The sequence below is a fragment of the Fukomys damarensis genome, unplaced genomic scaffold (genome assembly GCF_012274545.1).
Source record: "Fukomys damarensis isolate Sample0158 unplaced genomic scaffold, DMR_v1.0_HiC HiC_scaffold_3, whole genome shotgun sequence".
In the NCBI taxonomy this organism is placed as follows: Eukaryota; Metazoa; Chordata; class Mammalia; order Rodentia; family Bathyergidae; genus Fukomys; species Fukomys damarensis.
Window position 1 is genome coordinate 11920540 of NW_022900915.1, and position 15253 is coordinate 11935792.

Here is a 15253-nt window from a genome sequence, read left to right on the forward strand (position 1 = left end):
CCCCTATGGAAGATGGGGACATAGAATATACCTACAGAGGGTCTGGACTTATAATAGATCAAGCTCCTAGAAATTACTTCATTTGGAATGTTCCAAATATGGCTTAAAATGGGAGTTAGCTTTATAGACCTTGGAATTCCCCAAAGTGCAGGAAAGCTTACCCAAGGAGCTCAGGGAAGGTGCTTGAGCTTGTCACTACTGTTCTGGCATAGAATGGAAGATGGTGGGAAAGGAATTGTATTCCTTATCCTGAATCAAGTGACCCTTCCCTCATTTCTTCTTTTCTTAGCAATAAGAACTAGGAGGGCTTCTGTAATGCAACAGTTACATAAGTGAATAAAACAGGATCCCTTCCCTTCCCTTAGGAAGTTTTCAATCTAGTAAGCATGTTTAATATATATACACACACACACATATTATAGGACAAAGAAGATATTAATTCTGCAGGTAAGGGAAGGAAAGAGTTTCCATGAAGAAATGTTTTGCATGTAGGGGTTAAGGTATGAATATGATTGTGATAGGTGAATGCTCCAGAAACAAATTCCAGAAAGAAGAGCATCTAGTTAGCCAATTTGTTAATTGCCCAGGATAATGCAAGATCTGTACTGCGCACAAGGACAAAAAAGCAGTGAGGAAGCCTTGTACATACTGTGCTTAGTAATGTTGAATAGCTCTCTGCAGCTCATGTGCGTGTGTGACTTGTGTGTGTTCATGTATGTATATGTGTTGGGAGCTGTGGTGCTGGAAGGTGGGTTACAGCCAGACTGTGGAGGACCTACATAGAATGTCGTACTAAGAACTAATTAAGGGGAGGGAGCATGACTTGCCCTCACACCCTGGCTCTGCTTCTAGCTTTGAAACTTTGGGCAAGTTACTTACTCTAGCAGTCTCAAAGCTTTCACATCTGGTGAAATGATACATCAATGCCTAAACTGAACAGCTACAAGAATAATTATAATGTTTATAAATCATCTCTCAACTGTTTTTGGCTTTCAGTGGACCCTCAATAAATAGTACACATTACTGTTTCTCGGGCTATTGGGAATCCTTGGTGGTTTGGGGAAAGACATGGCTGAAAGGCTTTGGGTTTTGAAGAGATCATTGTGGAGGCCATGAATGGAAAAATGGAGAGGGTGGAAGGGTTGGGTGGGGTGCTTCATGGATGGGGAGGCAGTGAGAAGGTGGGAGCAGCAGTCTAGGGAAGAGAGAAGGACCCAAACTAAGACAGCATGGGATGGACAAGCAATAGTTAAAGTGGCAAAGTGAGCTTGCTGACTATCTGGGTATAGGAGGTGAGGAAAGGAGAGCTTTCCAGGTGCAGAGCAGCTCCACACCCTAGGCCTTTCATACACATAAACAGGAAGGCTGAAGAAGGGCACAGGTGTACTAACACTAGAGAGAAGGGGCGGAGGAAGGCAGGAAGACAGTATGCTGAAGAGCAGGACCTTTAAGGAAGCCTACTGTTACAGAAAACAAGAACACCTCACTGTTCTGTGAGTATGGGGGAGGGGTAATAGGCAGCATATCCGGAGCCAATTCAATTTTAGAATCACCAGGGGAGGGGGAGGGTCTTGTACTTGCACGTTCCCTGAAGAGGCATTGTACTGTTAAGGGGCTTGTCTCACTTTTATCTTTATTAATCTAAGGTTTTGTTTTTTTTTTCCTGAGCATGGACTGAGAGAGAATCTCTATGACTCTTCCAAAGGCCAACTGCATTGGTGCCAATTCGCCTCCTTACCCTCCTCACCAAAGTTTTCCATGAAACGTACTCAGGTTCTTCAGGTCTAATTTTTCGGTAGTCCTGGGGAATGAACCCAGTTCCAAGCAATTACTGTACGACCAAATGCAGTTGTTTTTATGATTTTAGTTGAGAGTTATGGTTCATCTGGGAAGTTATTTCTTGATTTTCTACCCAGAAGTGTCAGGTGGTTTCCCACAGGGAGGAAGATAGAGAGACAATGGGAAAACGAAACTCTATCCTCTGGCTTTTCTTTATGAGAAGGTAGCAATCACAAGTCTTTGGTGGTTTAGACTTGAGGGACAATTCCAGACTTGTTTCTACTGTAGTAGGGAAACCAGGCTACTTAACTGGAATGATTTCAGGAAAATGGCTTCGTAGTCTCCAACTACCCTCTGTGGAGCTGGTGAGGCCTAAATATGTTTTACAATTTTTCAAAAGAAATTTTTCCTTGATCGCTTAGTTCAGTCATAAAGGGAATAACAAGCAAATATTTAAATATTTCTCTTTCAGTATAAGACAGAATTTGACAAATTGCTTGTCTGTCTGCTTCCATAGCACTGCACAAAGCTCTGTCATACTTGTATTTACCTAGGATCTAAACTGCATTTAGTGTTTCATAATTTGCATTGCATCTCATTGTCATAGGTTTTTGCTTTTTTTTTGCCAGATTCACATACTATTTGTACCTTTATTAATATTAACTTTAAATCGGTAGAAGAATCTTTAAGATTTAAATAAAGCATTTAAAAGTGTACATACTTCTGTTACGGTTTACAGCTGGGTGCCCCCCACAGACTTTTACTCAGATTGGATTACCAGGCGCTACAGCTGGCTGGCTGTTGGCAGGTGGGGCTTGGTTAGAATGCGCCCACTGGGGGCCTGACCCGGAAGTCATATCTGCCTCTCTGGCTCCTCCCTTCACCCTATGCTCCCTGGTTTGCACAGCATGAGCAGCTTCCTACAGGAACTTCTGCTTCTGTGGCAGGATCTTCGGCCATGCCATTATTTGGACTGAAACTTCTGAAACGTGAGCCAAAATAAACCTTTCCTACTTTAAGTTATGTCAGGTATTTTGTCCTAGCAGCAAGGAAAATGACCTTGACAATTTCTGTGGGCATAAAACTGATACCACTTGCCGAATTTGGAAAATTATCATCAAACAAAATAATTAAAACTGGGCTGGGGATTTAGCTTGGTGGTTCCGCCACCTCACGAGTGCAAGGTCCCGAGTTCGATCTCTGGGAACCAAAAAACAAAACAAAAACACCACAACAGTATTCAATTTAAAAATGGGACACCAGATTGCTGAAAGCTTTGGGTCTGATGCCTTTCTCTCTTTTCCACAGAGAAGATTAACAAGCATTAAAGAGGTGTTAAAGATGGACTAGCTCCAAGCTAAGACTTTTTTTTTTTTTTTTTTTTTTTTTGGTACCAGGGATTGAACTCATGACCTTGTGATTGTGAGGCAGGCGGTGGAACCACTGAGCTAAATCCCCAGCCCAAGACTTTCTTGCTATAGGAGGGCTTGTGGAACATTGGAAAGGGAATACCATTCTTGGCCCATAGTTTTGCACTACTGATTTCAGAGTTTCTACACTTGTCAGTGTGGGTGCCACCAGGGTCGTCCTACCAGTTCAGGAAGCCCTGATTCCACTATGGTTAGCCATGAATTTTCTGTATCCCTGCTAAACTGAATTCCTTGATAGCAACGGGTTCTTCTTGGTGCCTTCTGCACTACACATGATGAATGCTTGGATACAGTAGTTCATGGAGGAACAAAGTGATAGCAAAGAAAAGCCTTCTTCAAGAGCAAAAGACAGGGCAAACTCTTTACTGTGAGGTATATGGGAAAAAGTGCTGGAAAGCCTCGAAGTCAAAAAGGAGTCAAACAGAGCCACCCAAGAAGAGGGAGGCTGTGAATTTCTAGGGTAAACCACAGGGCACAATGTTGTTGCCTGACGTGGTCTTTGCAGACAGAATGATGCAGTGTTAATGACTTATGTTTTAGAGTTAGGAGGTTCTAAAGTCAATCTAGACTCTACCAATTACATGAACTTGGGCAAATCACTTTTCTTTTGTGGGCTTAATTACTTCCTGTAAAGTGGTGACAAATCCTCCTTTACAAAGACTTTTACTGTATTTTTAGAATGGGGGAGGGTTGAAGAGGCTGGAAGCAAAAGACTTTGCTATTAGAGGATATCATTCAGCTGTCAATAGTCTGTCTGTCTGTCTGTCTGTCATCTATCTATCTATCTATCTATCTATCTCTATCATCTCTATCCATCTCATATTAGCCTCAGTAATGTTTGACATTATTACCATCTTGTTTTGGTAGAACAGTCACTAATACTGTAGTTACTAGCACATTCTATGCATTCAATGGATGTTTATTGATTGGAAGAGTTACATTGATCTGTGATTTTTTTTTTCTACAGGAAATTCTTTCCCTAGATTTCCATGTTGGGAGCATTTCTACTTTAATTTCAGGGGGAAATAATTTCATCATTCAAACATGACTATAGCTATCAAAGGCCCAATGTTGTCTTGCCTGAGAGCCGGCCAAGGCATGAGGAAACAGAACTCCACTTTGCCTCTGGTCACAGCTGAGGCCTCAGTGGTCTGTGACGCTGTGGTGCTCAAAGGCAAGATGACATCAGCTGCAGGCATTCTGGTTACTTGAGAACCAGTAGTAGTACAAAACAGAAAGATTTCACCGGGGAAGGGATGAGTTCCTTATCAGCTCAACCCATCCCACCTCCTTTTGTGGGAATGCTCTCCTTTTCACCCTCATCAGCATGAAATTTGCATCAACATAGGATCACCACCACCCCCAAGTCACCCTACACTCCTTCCTATTATTGTGTATACCCAATAAACAGTGGCTAGCTTGGAGAGTCCTTAATTTTTGCCCTCTTTGAGGCCCTAACTTCCTGGCTCCCCATATGCTTTGAAATTATGCAAGTCTCTAATGTCTTTTTTTCTTTAGCCCTCTTTGCCCACTTTCTAGGCAGTTGGAGGGAATTGGCCTCTGATACTTCCCTATGTATACGCCATTATATTTCTAGATATTTAAGTCAGTAGCTTTGATTTCTTGATTTATTGAGTATCTACTAGGGTTAAGGCATTATGTGAGGTGCTGGGGTTGGAAGAGTAGGGGGATCTTGATAAGCTAGACCTAAACACATCTCTCAACGATGGTGGAGATAAAGGAATCAGGAAAACTTGTCATGTGTCCAACTTTCCACTCATCTGAAGGTATGGCTTGCACATGTTTTTTTTTTTTTTTTTTCGGTATCAGGGATCGAACTTGGGACCTTGTGCTTGTGAGGTACATGGGGTATTTTAATGTGTTTTGACAGCACTATGACAAACCTATAAAGTACATATAATCCACAACCACATGAACTGAGAAAAGGATGCGATTGAGAGTAGGCTATGTGAATGCCTACTTTGGAATTCACATTATTTGTGAAAAGTGGGAAGGAATAATACTTGTTTTGAATTCTGTTACGATTCTCCCACTCTTGATCAGCTGTCTGTTAGAGGAGTGAAGTGACCAGGAATAAGAATTCCTGACAGGGAAGATGGCTGTTGGCTACATCTTTTGGAAGCCAACTCACAGCTGAGTGAGCTGCTTCTACTGAGTGTGGGCTGTGCTTTAGATATTCATGTGTCTATTTAAAGAATGGTTTCAAAAAATTCTGTGACTCTGCATTCACTGTGACTCATCAGTTCCCTGTTTTAGACTGTGAATGCACGCATGTGTGTATGTGTGTGTGCAGTGTGTGCATGTTTTGAAAGAAGAACTTTGGGCAGAAAGCACATTTGTACTTGTAAAAAGGTGTTTGAAGTGTGTGTGTAGGAAGTTTTTAAGAAATGTAAGCAAGTGTATATGCAGGAGTGTGTGTGCGTGTGCATAGTGCAGGTAGTGGGCAGATTACATGAGCAGCCAACCTCTTAGTGATTCATAGTAGAAAATGTAAAGTGTATAACTCTTTGAGAAGATACTTAGAAGGGGAAACATGCACACCTATGCTTATAGCAGCACTATTCATAATAGCTAAGTCTCGGAAGCAGCCTCTATGTCCACTAACAGATGAATGGATAAAGAAAAGGTGGTATTTACATACAATGGAGTGCTACTCTGCCATAAAGAAAGATAAGCTTCAGTCATTTGTAGGAAAATGGATGCACTAGGAGACCTTAATGTTAAGTGAAATAAATCAGACACACAAGCTTGAATATCATAAGGTTTCTCTTATATGAGAAACCCAAAGTATAAGTAGAAAAATAAAAGACAGATACAGGAATTAGGGAGATACAGCTTTCTCAGATGAGAAAGGGATCAAGAGATGGAGTGGGGAAGGGTAGAAATAAGGAATTGGAATGTGTTACTTGTATGTACCAAGTGCCTACGAGGAATGTAAATATTATATACTGCAAACATAAAAAAAGGAAAAAGATATAGAGTGTTGTAGGAGGTGATTGTTTTCCTTCCCAGCCAGCACACAGGTCTTTGAGGAGCCCTCGACTTTCTCCTTCCTTCCTTGTCTTGTTAAAAAGGGATTAGAGTCCAATTAAGCCATTTAATCCCAAGGTAGAAATTCACGTTTAAAAACAAGATTTACAGACTCTTGAAAAAAAAAATACATCAGTGCAAGTTGAGGTTTGTCCTTTCAAGTTGCCACCTGCACTTGAGTGAAACACAAAGTGTGTTTCAGCCCAACACCCATCATGCAGTTCTTCTGAATTACTTTGCCTCATACCTCTGCTCCTTCATCTTTCAAAGTAGCCTTCAACCTAGATAGCCACATTCCATCAGACGTACTTCAGCTTCTGCATGGCCACAGTGCATCTTGGCATATTTCTCTTCAGTAGCAACTCAGTGGCCAGGGTTAATAATGGTGAAGGGAAGCCAGGGGCAAGGGGGAAAAATGAGAACCAAGATACAGCATGTAAAGGTGCAAGATCCGAATAGTGAATGTAACAGTATTGTACACCTAAAAAGTACCGATAAACTCAATGAAAACCAAAACCAAAAATAGTATGCAGAGCTAATGATTATTGCGAGCTTAGAATATATTAGGCATCATCGCACTACACACTTCACATACATTTCCTCATTCGGTGCTCCGTAGGGAGACACCCAGGGCTGGCTGGGTGTGAGCCTGTTGTGGTCACCCAGGGCCATCACTTGCGTTTAATGCTCTGCTGTCATCCTCTTGAAATTTGTAATCATTTTTGAGTGAGGGGTTTGAAACTTCATTTGACACTGGGCCCAAAAATTACGTAGTCAGTTTGTGGTCTGTCCCGAAAACACTCAGTAAGCCACAGTTTCTTTTACTTCCTTTTTGATGCCTAATATATTCCCAGAGGATGGGATGGTGAGCCTCACACTGTGATGACCAAGCCACCTCTGGAAAATGGTGTCTCCATCTCTTTGGAGAAGTTCTTGAAGGGGCAGGAGCCATGTCATGGCACTTAGCATGGAATAGAAAAGTAGCTGCGAAGGGAGGCTATTATTAGGCGAGAGGATGGGAATAAAGGGGAAGGGGCACAACAGAGGGCAGTAGGAAAGACAGACACGATCCCAGTATGTTCTTGAATGAAAAGGACACAATGAAACAGTATTTAAAAAATTAACATGGCATAGTAAAAATATATATGGGAAAAAGAGAGTTTGGGCAAGTTGTCCAGCTCCTCTAGGACTCAGTTTTTTCATCTGTAAAATGGGGATAATAGTAATAGCTAACTCAAGATCATGCACACACAGCTCCAATACGCGGTACGTACAACCTTAGTTGGTATTCATTATGGGTGCTTAGTCAGTACTAAACAACAAATATTGCTCGTGACAGGATATGGATCCCTTGCTTATTTCCCAGGCCCCCTTTCTCCAGGATCCCTACCTGTCCAGCGGAGCTGGGGGCAAAGTCTGCCTTCCCCATGGGCTGGGTGATCACAGAGGGGTTGCTGGAGTTGATGAGCACTGGGGTGCTGATCTCCACCATGTGGCGCCCAGAGGGAGAGTGGACCATCCGGTTGAGAGTGTTCAAGGCTGTTGTAATGGAGAACTGCCCGGGTCCCTTCCTTCTGGACCCTGGGCCCCTGCGGAGTGTAGGTGTGTTGATTGTCTTGCCTCTGGGGGGCGACGCCACCAGGGACAGACTTTTTGTGCGGAATGACTGACGCCCTTTGTTCTTCTCTAGGAGGTGTCTTGCGGTGAGGTTTGGCTGAAAAGACAAAAGGTCCGATAAGAAATTAATCTTTCTGATCTAATGTGAGTAGCTAAGTCCCACCCAGGCCAGTCAAGAGCCAGCTCAGACACCACTTCCTTAGTACTCAGTTCAGGTGACCATTCCTGGGTCAGCGTAAGAACAGCTTCCACTTTTCATCAACACGTCCCAATTACTGTGTTCTATCAAGTGATTCTCCTGCACGTCCCCTTTTACTATGGTCTGAAGGGGTGGGGTTAAAAGTAAACCTCAGTACTCTTCCCCAGCCCAGGGTACTCTTCCTTTATCTGGTTCTCCCAGCCATGTTCACCCAATGGACCTTCCCCTCTCCCTTCCGTCACAGGGAGGCCTCACTGGGGCGCTGCTCACCCTCAGAGCCCAGCAGCCCCGCCAGGTCTTTTCCGTTCACATTGTAATTGCTCATTTGCTTTTCACTTGCTGCTTGGTCTGCTGGCCACCTGGGAAGGGGCGCTTTCATTACTCTGTCCTATATCCCAGAGTAGATACTTCGAGAGTATTTGTGGAAAAATGAGTGAGTGAGGTTCAGGTTAACATATTTGATAACTGAGCCAGAATGTAAATGCATTCGGGACCCTGAATCCTGTCCTAAGACTTTTACTGCTTCCTTTCAACACTTTTCTGTCTTTATCTTTTTTCCTTGTCCTGTACTCCTTAGTCTGTGGTGTGCTGGTAAGGCGGCTCTCAGAAAAGGGACTGGGTGGAAGTCTCAATTTGTAGAGTTTACCATTCGCCAATGGGTTTAATAGTTGACTAGCAAAATTCTTAGAAATGTAACAACTGGTTCTTTCCAGCTAGTACTAGTCAGATCCAGCGCATGACTGTGTTGTTATCTGCCTTCTCCTCTATGTTGGGAAGTTTCCACCAGAAATACCTGTTGAATACCCTACCCCCGAGGGCCTCTGTGGGTTCATTTCCTTTGGAAATCTGAGATATGGTGACAGATGAAGGGTTCATATTAACCCTTCAATTTCAGGACAATTAGTTAAGTTTCCATTATAATCATCCACAATTGTTCTCTAAAAACCACACATCTCATTCTAATTTAGAGATTCAACAGTGGAGGTAAAAAGGATTTTTCCCACTTCACAATTTTCAAAATGACAACGCGCGGAGGATTAAAAGAACTGACATAGAGAATTTGAAAGCATGTAGTACTCATCAGGTAGGGGGGTGGGTATTATTATGACGTCCACTTTAAAGATAAGAGAGCCGAGATGTAGGAGTGACATAACACAGTCAACGTGTAAACCACAAAACCACACAGTGTCCTACGATAACAGACAGTGCTGCAGTGTAACAGAGCGACCGAGGGGGGTGGCTGTCAGACTGGGGTCTCAGGAAGACCCTCAGAAGATGACACTGAAGCCGAGGCAACGAATGACACGTGGAAATAGCGGGAGGATCGCGTCACGCAGGAGGGCTATAAGCCAGCGGAGAAGAGGAAAAGAGCTCGGCCTGTGTGAGGAAACACAGGAGAAAGAAATAGAAGGATGGCACAGGGTAGCTGAGAAGTAGTAAAAGGAGAGGCCTCACAGATAGGCAGAGATTAGGTCACACAGGGACCGCCAGGCTTCAGTTTTAAGTGTCACAGGAAGCCCTTGGCAAGATTTGGGTAGAGGAATGACAAGATCTGATTTATGCTTCGAAACGCTCACGTTACAGTCTGCTAGTTTCTTACAGTTAAACACATCCTTAGCCTCTGGCCCAACAATCCTACACCTAGGTAATTTCTCAAAAGAAATTAAACGTATGCACATTCAAAACACTGCTGTGCAAATGTTTATAGCAACTTCTTTTCTCTCTCTCTTTCTCTGTCTCTCTCTCTCCCTTTTCTCTCTCTCTTTCTTTCCTTTTCCCACCCCCTCTTTGTCCTTCTTTTGGAAATGGGTCAGCCAGGCTGGCCTCCAACTCACAGCCTCAGCCTTCTGAGTAAATAGTAGTTTTAGTCATAGTTGTCAACAGTGGCAAATAACCCAGTGTCTTTCAGCTATGGAATAGATAATGAAATAATTACTTAGAAATAAAGGCACAATGCATTCTCAGCCACATTAGCAAAGTGAAAGAAGCCAGCCTCAAAGAGCTACGTTCTGCCTAATGCTAAGTGAAATAAATCAGAGAAAGTTAAATATCACGTTTTCTTCTAATACAAGAAACTAAAAGTATAAATAATTTAAAGAGCAAAACAAAAGAGAGATGGTAGGAAACAGGAAGGTAGAATCTGTGGCAATGGGAAGAGAATCTGAAGAAGACAGGAGAGAGCCAGGCAGGAGAAGGGGAGATGAAAATGATCAGGACACCACATGTCCTAGTTACCCAGGATGAATGTAATGGTTATGTATTGCAAACACAGACTGGTAATAAATTGAATGAAAAGGCTACATTCTGTTCGATCCATATATATAACCCTCTCGAAAAAGAAACCCACAGGAACAGAAGTAAACCAGTGGTCATCAGGTGTTGAAGTCGGAAGGTACTGATGCCATAGGGGCCTCGTGAGGGATTTTGAGGGGGAGCTGCGACTGTTCTGTATCTTGCATGTGGTGCACACAATTGCATACATTTATGAAAACTTAATAGAGCCAGACACCAAAAAAGCAAATGTTACTTGAACAAAATAAAAAAGCTTATTCTGGTCGTTGTTCAGAGATGCCAGAATGGAAGCAGGGAAACCAAGAAAGAAGTTACTAAAATTGTTTAGGTGGGCTCTGTTGGCTGCTTGGAGACCAGCGACCATGCCTTACATACCCGGGGCTCATCCAGTACAAGGACAATGTACATTCTTCGAATTGAGTGAGTAATCTTTTCTGCCATTTCTAGCTTTAGAGAAATGACTTAATTTTTCTGCTTTTGACCTAATTGTTCTGCCGGTGGGAGGGCACCGCCATCAGCTTTCCTATTAGCAGTGCTGACGAAGGGCCCTCTAGGCACTGCACCTGCCTGTCTGCTGCAGGTGCATTCGTGGCTCAGCTGCGGAATAGCTGCAGGTCTCGCAGATTTGTACCCACTCATTTACAGCAATATCCTTGAGGTTCGTTGGGCTGAGCAAGGCTCATCTAACCCAGGCAGGCCCTGTTGGAGAGGATCTAACAAGAACAGGGCATTAAACTCAGTGTTTGTTTTGCCACCTTTTATGCAGGTACAATTCAATAAATCAAATGATGCACTAACAGGAAAAGTTCTGTTTATGCCCCCCCCCAAAAAATTCCCCATAAGAAGCCTTTGTTCCTTCCAATTGCTTTGCACAGCACTGGTAATTCAAAACTTATTTAAAGAATTCTCAGCAAGTGCTAGTCTTAATGAAATTACTGAAGTCAAAATTTAAGTACTGCTTTCAAAAGCTCAATTTAGATTTCAGGTAATTTTTGAAAAGCAGGTTCCCAGATTAGGGCAACCACTTGATTATCTAATCCCCCTCCTAGCAATTAGGAGAACAAATGAAGCAATGGCTAGTTTGATGATAATTTTGAGGGTACTTGTAATCACTAATTTTAGAGGTAAAGTGGTAGGGAGAGTCTCCAAATGAATAATCATTAAATGTAGAAGTTTTGGAAAAAGTTTCAGAAATGGATCATAAAATCAGTGGTGCCTTGCCAGGGATTTAGCTCTGTGATTCCACTTCCTGCCTTGCCATCCCAAGGACCTGGGTTCAATCCCAGGTACAAAAACAAAAAAAAAAGAAAAAACAATCAGTGGTGACTTTCCCTCTTAGAGGTATGAAACATCATCTGAAAATTCAGGTGACTGTGCAAAGATTTCACATCTTCTACATGTCTGATCAGGAGCTAATTGTGCTGATCTCTGTCCTTGGAGAATTAACCACTGCCTCCCAATTACTGTTATTGTCCCACTCAGCAAATGTTGCTTGACCCAGCAAATGACTCCATTACAACTCCAACACATAAATCAGCATGTGGGGCTGCCCTTGATCCCTTCTTTGCTGCACTCCACTTTTGCAATTTCCCAATCCTAAGGATTCTATGTACATACGTACGAAGAGGTCCAATCTACCAGTGTAAGCCACAGTCATCTTGGACTGAGCCATACACCGGCCTCCTAACTGGTCTTTCTGGTTTTCTTCTCCTTCGTTTTCAAATTACTCTTCCCTCTGCAGCCAGAGCAGTCATTAAGAAACCCAAGTCTGATCAAGTCACTGCCTTACTTTTGCAATGGTTTCTACTGACCTTTTGGTTGAATCCAGACTTCTTATGACATGGCTGAGACAATATTCAGCAAGTAACCCATGTCTTCCTCTATTCTGCTCAGCTGACTTAGTCAGGAGGGTTTGGTGGCACATTCAGGCCCGTGGTCTAAGGATGGGAGTAGGAAGTATCGCTTTTGTGCTGAGGCATTTAATTGCTCATTCACAATCCAGTCCTTCAGTACCTCGGAAACTAGGATGCCACGTGTTCCAGAGAGTGCAGTTATGAGACGGGCTTGCCCTATGAGTCTGGGTTCTAACTATGTGAGCATGAGCCTCTTATTATCCTGCACTAAATATGTAGTGTGGGTGAGAAATAAACTTTCCTTTGTTAAGCCACTGAGACTTTGGTGCTATTTATTATGGAAGCATAATCTAGACACCTGGCTGTAAGGATGGCTTACAAAGTCACCCATGATGTATCTTGAGTTATTTCCTTGGCTTCATTTTTGTTACTCTTTTCTTGCAGGGAGGGGGTACTGGGGATCAGACTGAGGACTTTGTGCTTGCGAGGCATGTATGGCACCACTAAGCTAAATTTCCTGCTCTACTCACTTCTTTTTAAAATTCCAGGTCTGGAATTCTTTTGGATCCTTGGATACACTATACTTCCTCATCCCAAAGAACTATTGCACCTGCTACCTCCATTCCCTGAAATGCTCTCCCTCCGTACTTACCTATTTAACCCTAATCATCCATCACAGCTTGGCTCAAGTGGCATTTGCTGACCTCCTACCAAGGGAAATTGCACATCATAACCCCCTAATGGTTTCCTCTACCTCACATTATGAATCATTCATCATACTTGTAATTACTTGAATGTCTGTAGTTTCTGAGTGTAGGGACCCATATCTGTCTTACATCTTATGACTCAGCTCAGGACTTGATATAGCAGGCACACAGTGAAAAATTAGCTGCATGATTGACGGTATGTTTGAGATAGGGTCTCAATGAGCAGTTGGTTTTCTAAAAATTTTTCTGACCAGCTTCAAATAGCTTTTTAGTCATTCACTTGTTTTTTTTTTTTTTTCTTTCTGTGGTGCTAGGGATTGAACCCAGGTTCTTACACATGTTCGGAACCTAGTTTCTTACAGTTTTTGCAGAGTAGCTGTTCTGTGTTAGGATAGCTTGCGAAGTAACAACTGACACACCTGTCAGGTGTTCATAGAGGAAATAAACAACTGAGCGTTCAACTAATTGTTGAAATTTTATGGAGAGTATGGGTTTCTAGCCGAGCCTTATAAACTAAGTGAAATGTGAGGAGATAGCACTGGGTGGGTGTCCTGGGACGCGGCCGCAGGGAGAGGAAAGCATTAGGAACGAGAATATCTTTTCGTGCCAGCAGTGAAAAGAACAACCTTTCTTAGGTGACCTTTGTTGTTCTTTTCCATTCCTCCCTGCAGCTGTTCCATTCTTTCCGCGCTCATTGAATAGAGGGCACACAGAAAACCTCGACCACTGGACCGTGCTCCGGGTGTAACATTCACTCAGGAGCAGCTTTGGCTCTTAAGAATGGAGGAATTGGTCTCTCCTCATTTATGCCTCTTCTATGTTTGCCCTACCCTTTGCAGGGTGGAGACTACTACTTTTACTTCCTTGACAGCTCTCCAATTCTCACGTTTTAACGCTTTATGCATGGTAAGCACCTACTAAATGCAGCTGAACAATGAAACCTCTCTTTTAAATTTGTGATGATTTGCTTTGAGGTAGGGCGAGGTTCATAGCACCACAGATTATGTTATTATACTGAAGAAAGAGGTGGATGGCTTAGCAGGTTTTCTTTTCTTTTTAAAAAAATAGCTTAAAAAAACAAACTATGGAAGAAATAAAATATACACTCATTTCAGAACATTTAGAAAATACAAGTTGGCAGAACATAATGAAAGTCATCCGGCATCTCACCATCTAGTGATTACTACTATTAATATTTTGGTACACATTCTTCTAGTTGGTTGTATTTATACACACACATATATTTATAAAGCTAGTTTCACACAGTTTAACATTTTTTATTGTTGTAGAAAACATATATAAAATTTACCTTGTCAGTAATGTTCAGTAATATGAATTACAGTTCAGTAATGTTGAATATGTTTACATTGTTATGAAATAGATCTCTAGAACCTTTTCACAGTGTGAATTTGAAACTCTACATTCATTAAATAAATTTATTTTAACTTGACAGTGAATCACACATTTTTTCCATACTATCAAATACTCTGATTTTAAATGGAATATATTTTTCTATCACTATAATTTAAAAACTCAATCTTTTTTTTTTTTTTTTTTTTGATACCAGGGATCGAACTCGGGCCCTTGTGCTTGCGAGGCAGGCCACCGAACCGCTGAGCTAAATCTCCAGCCCTAAAAAACTCAATCTTGATTGTTGAGTATTTATATTATTTTAAGTTTTCATCGTTATACACAAGGTTATTATGAATATTTCTGCACATTTGTCCATGTATCTTTGCATAGTTATCTAAATATTTCCTTACCATAAACTCTCAACTGTGGAACTGCAGGAAAGTATATATTGTATGGTTTTTGATATGAGTTTATTTGAGTTTGGATATGAGAGATTTTGCCCATGTACCTCCCCAGCAGCAGAATAGAAATGACCTATTTTCCCACACTCTGCCAGAATTGGGTATTATTGTGTGGCATCTTTTCTTTAGGGACTTTAGATAATTCTGAAACAAGACTTGTGTGAAGTAAGAATTTCTCTGAGGCCTCACTGAGGCACATACAGATTTCCCAATCAGCTTGGATCAGATGTGTGGACTTGTGACTCACGTACCTCTACAAATAAGATAGGGAAGATGCCCACTTTGTCGCCTAACTTGCCTTCTGCCCAGTTCTCATCCACTCGGCTGATTACAGTGATGATATCATCCTGAAAGCGAAAGTCCCACAGTTAGCATTTAATCTCAGTTTTTAGGTGACAAAGGCTTTCTTTCAATGGACATTAGTCTGGGGTCCAAGCAGTTTATGATGAAAAGGATAGAGCTCTTGCATGATTTTTTTTTGTTTTGTTTTTTTTTTTTTTTTTTTTTTTTT

At 41.9% G+C, this 15253-nt stretch overlaps 1 protein-coding gene across 4 annotated transcripts in view; it reads right to left on the reverse strand.

Annotated features, from left to right (window-relative positions):
- Window positions 1-15253, reverse strand: part of Sh3rf2 (SH3 domain containing ring finger 2) — a 125748-nt gene that overhangs the window by 53219 nt on the left and 57276 nt on the right. For all 4 annotated transcript variants that reach the window (XM_010627051.3, XM_010627052.3, XM_010627049.3 and 1 more), the window contains exons 4-5: window positions 14994-15089; window positions 7651-7974 (exon numbers count right to left, since the gene is read on the reverse strand). In XM_010627051.3, coding sequence (XP_010625353.1) covers window positions 7651-7974; window positions 14994-15089 — 420 coding nt within the window. The remainder of the gene's footprint in view (window positions 1-7650; window positions 7975-14993; window positions 15090-15253) is intronic.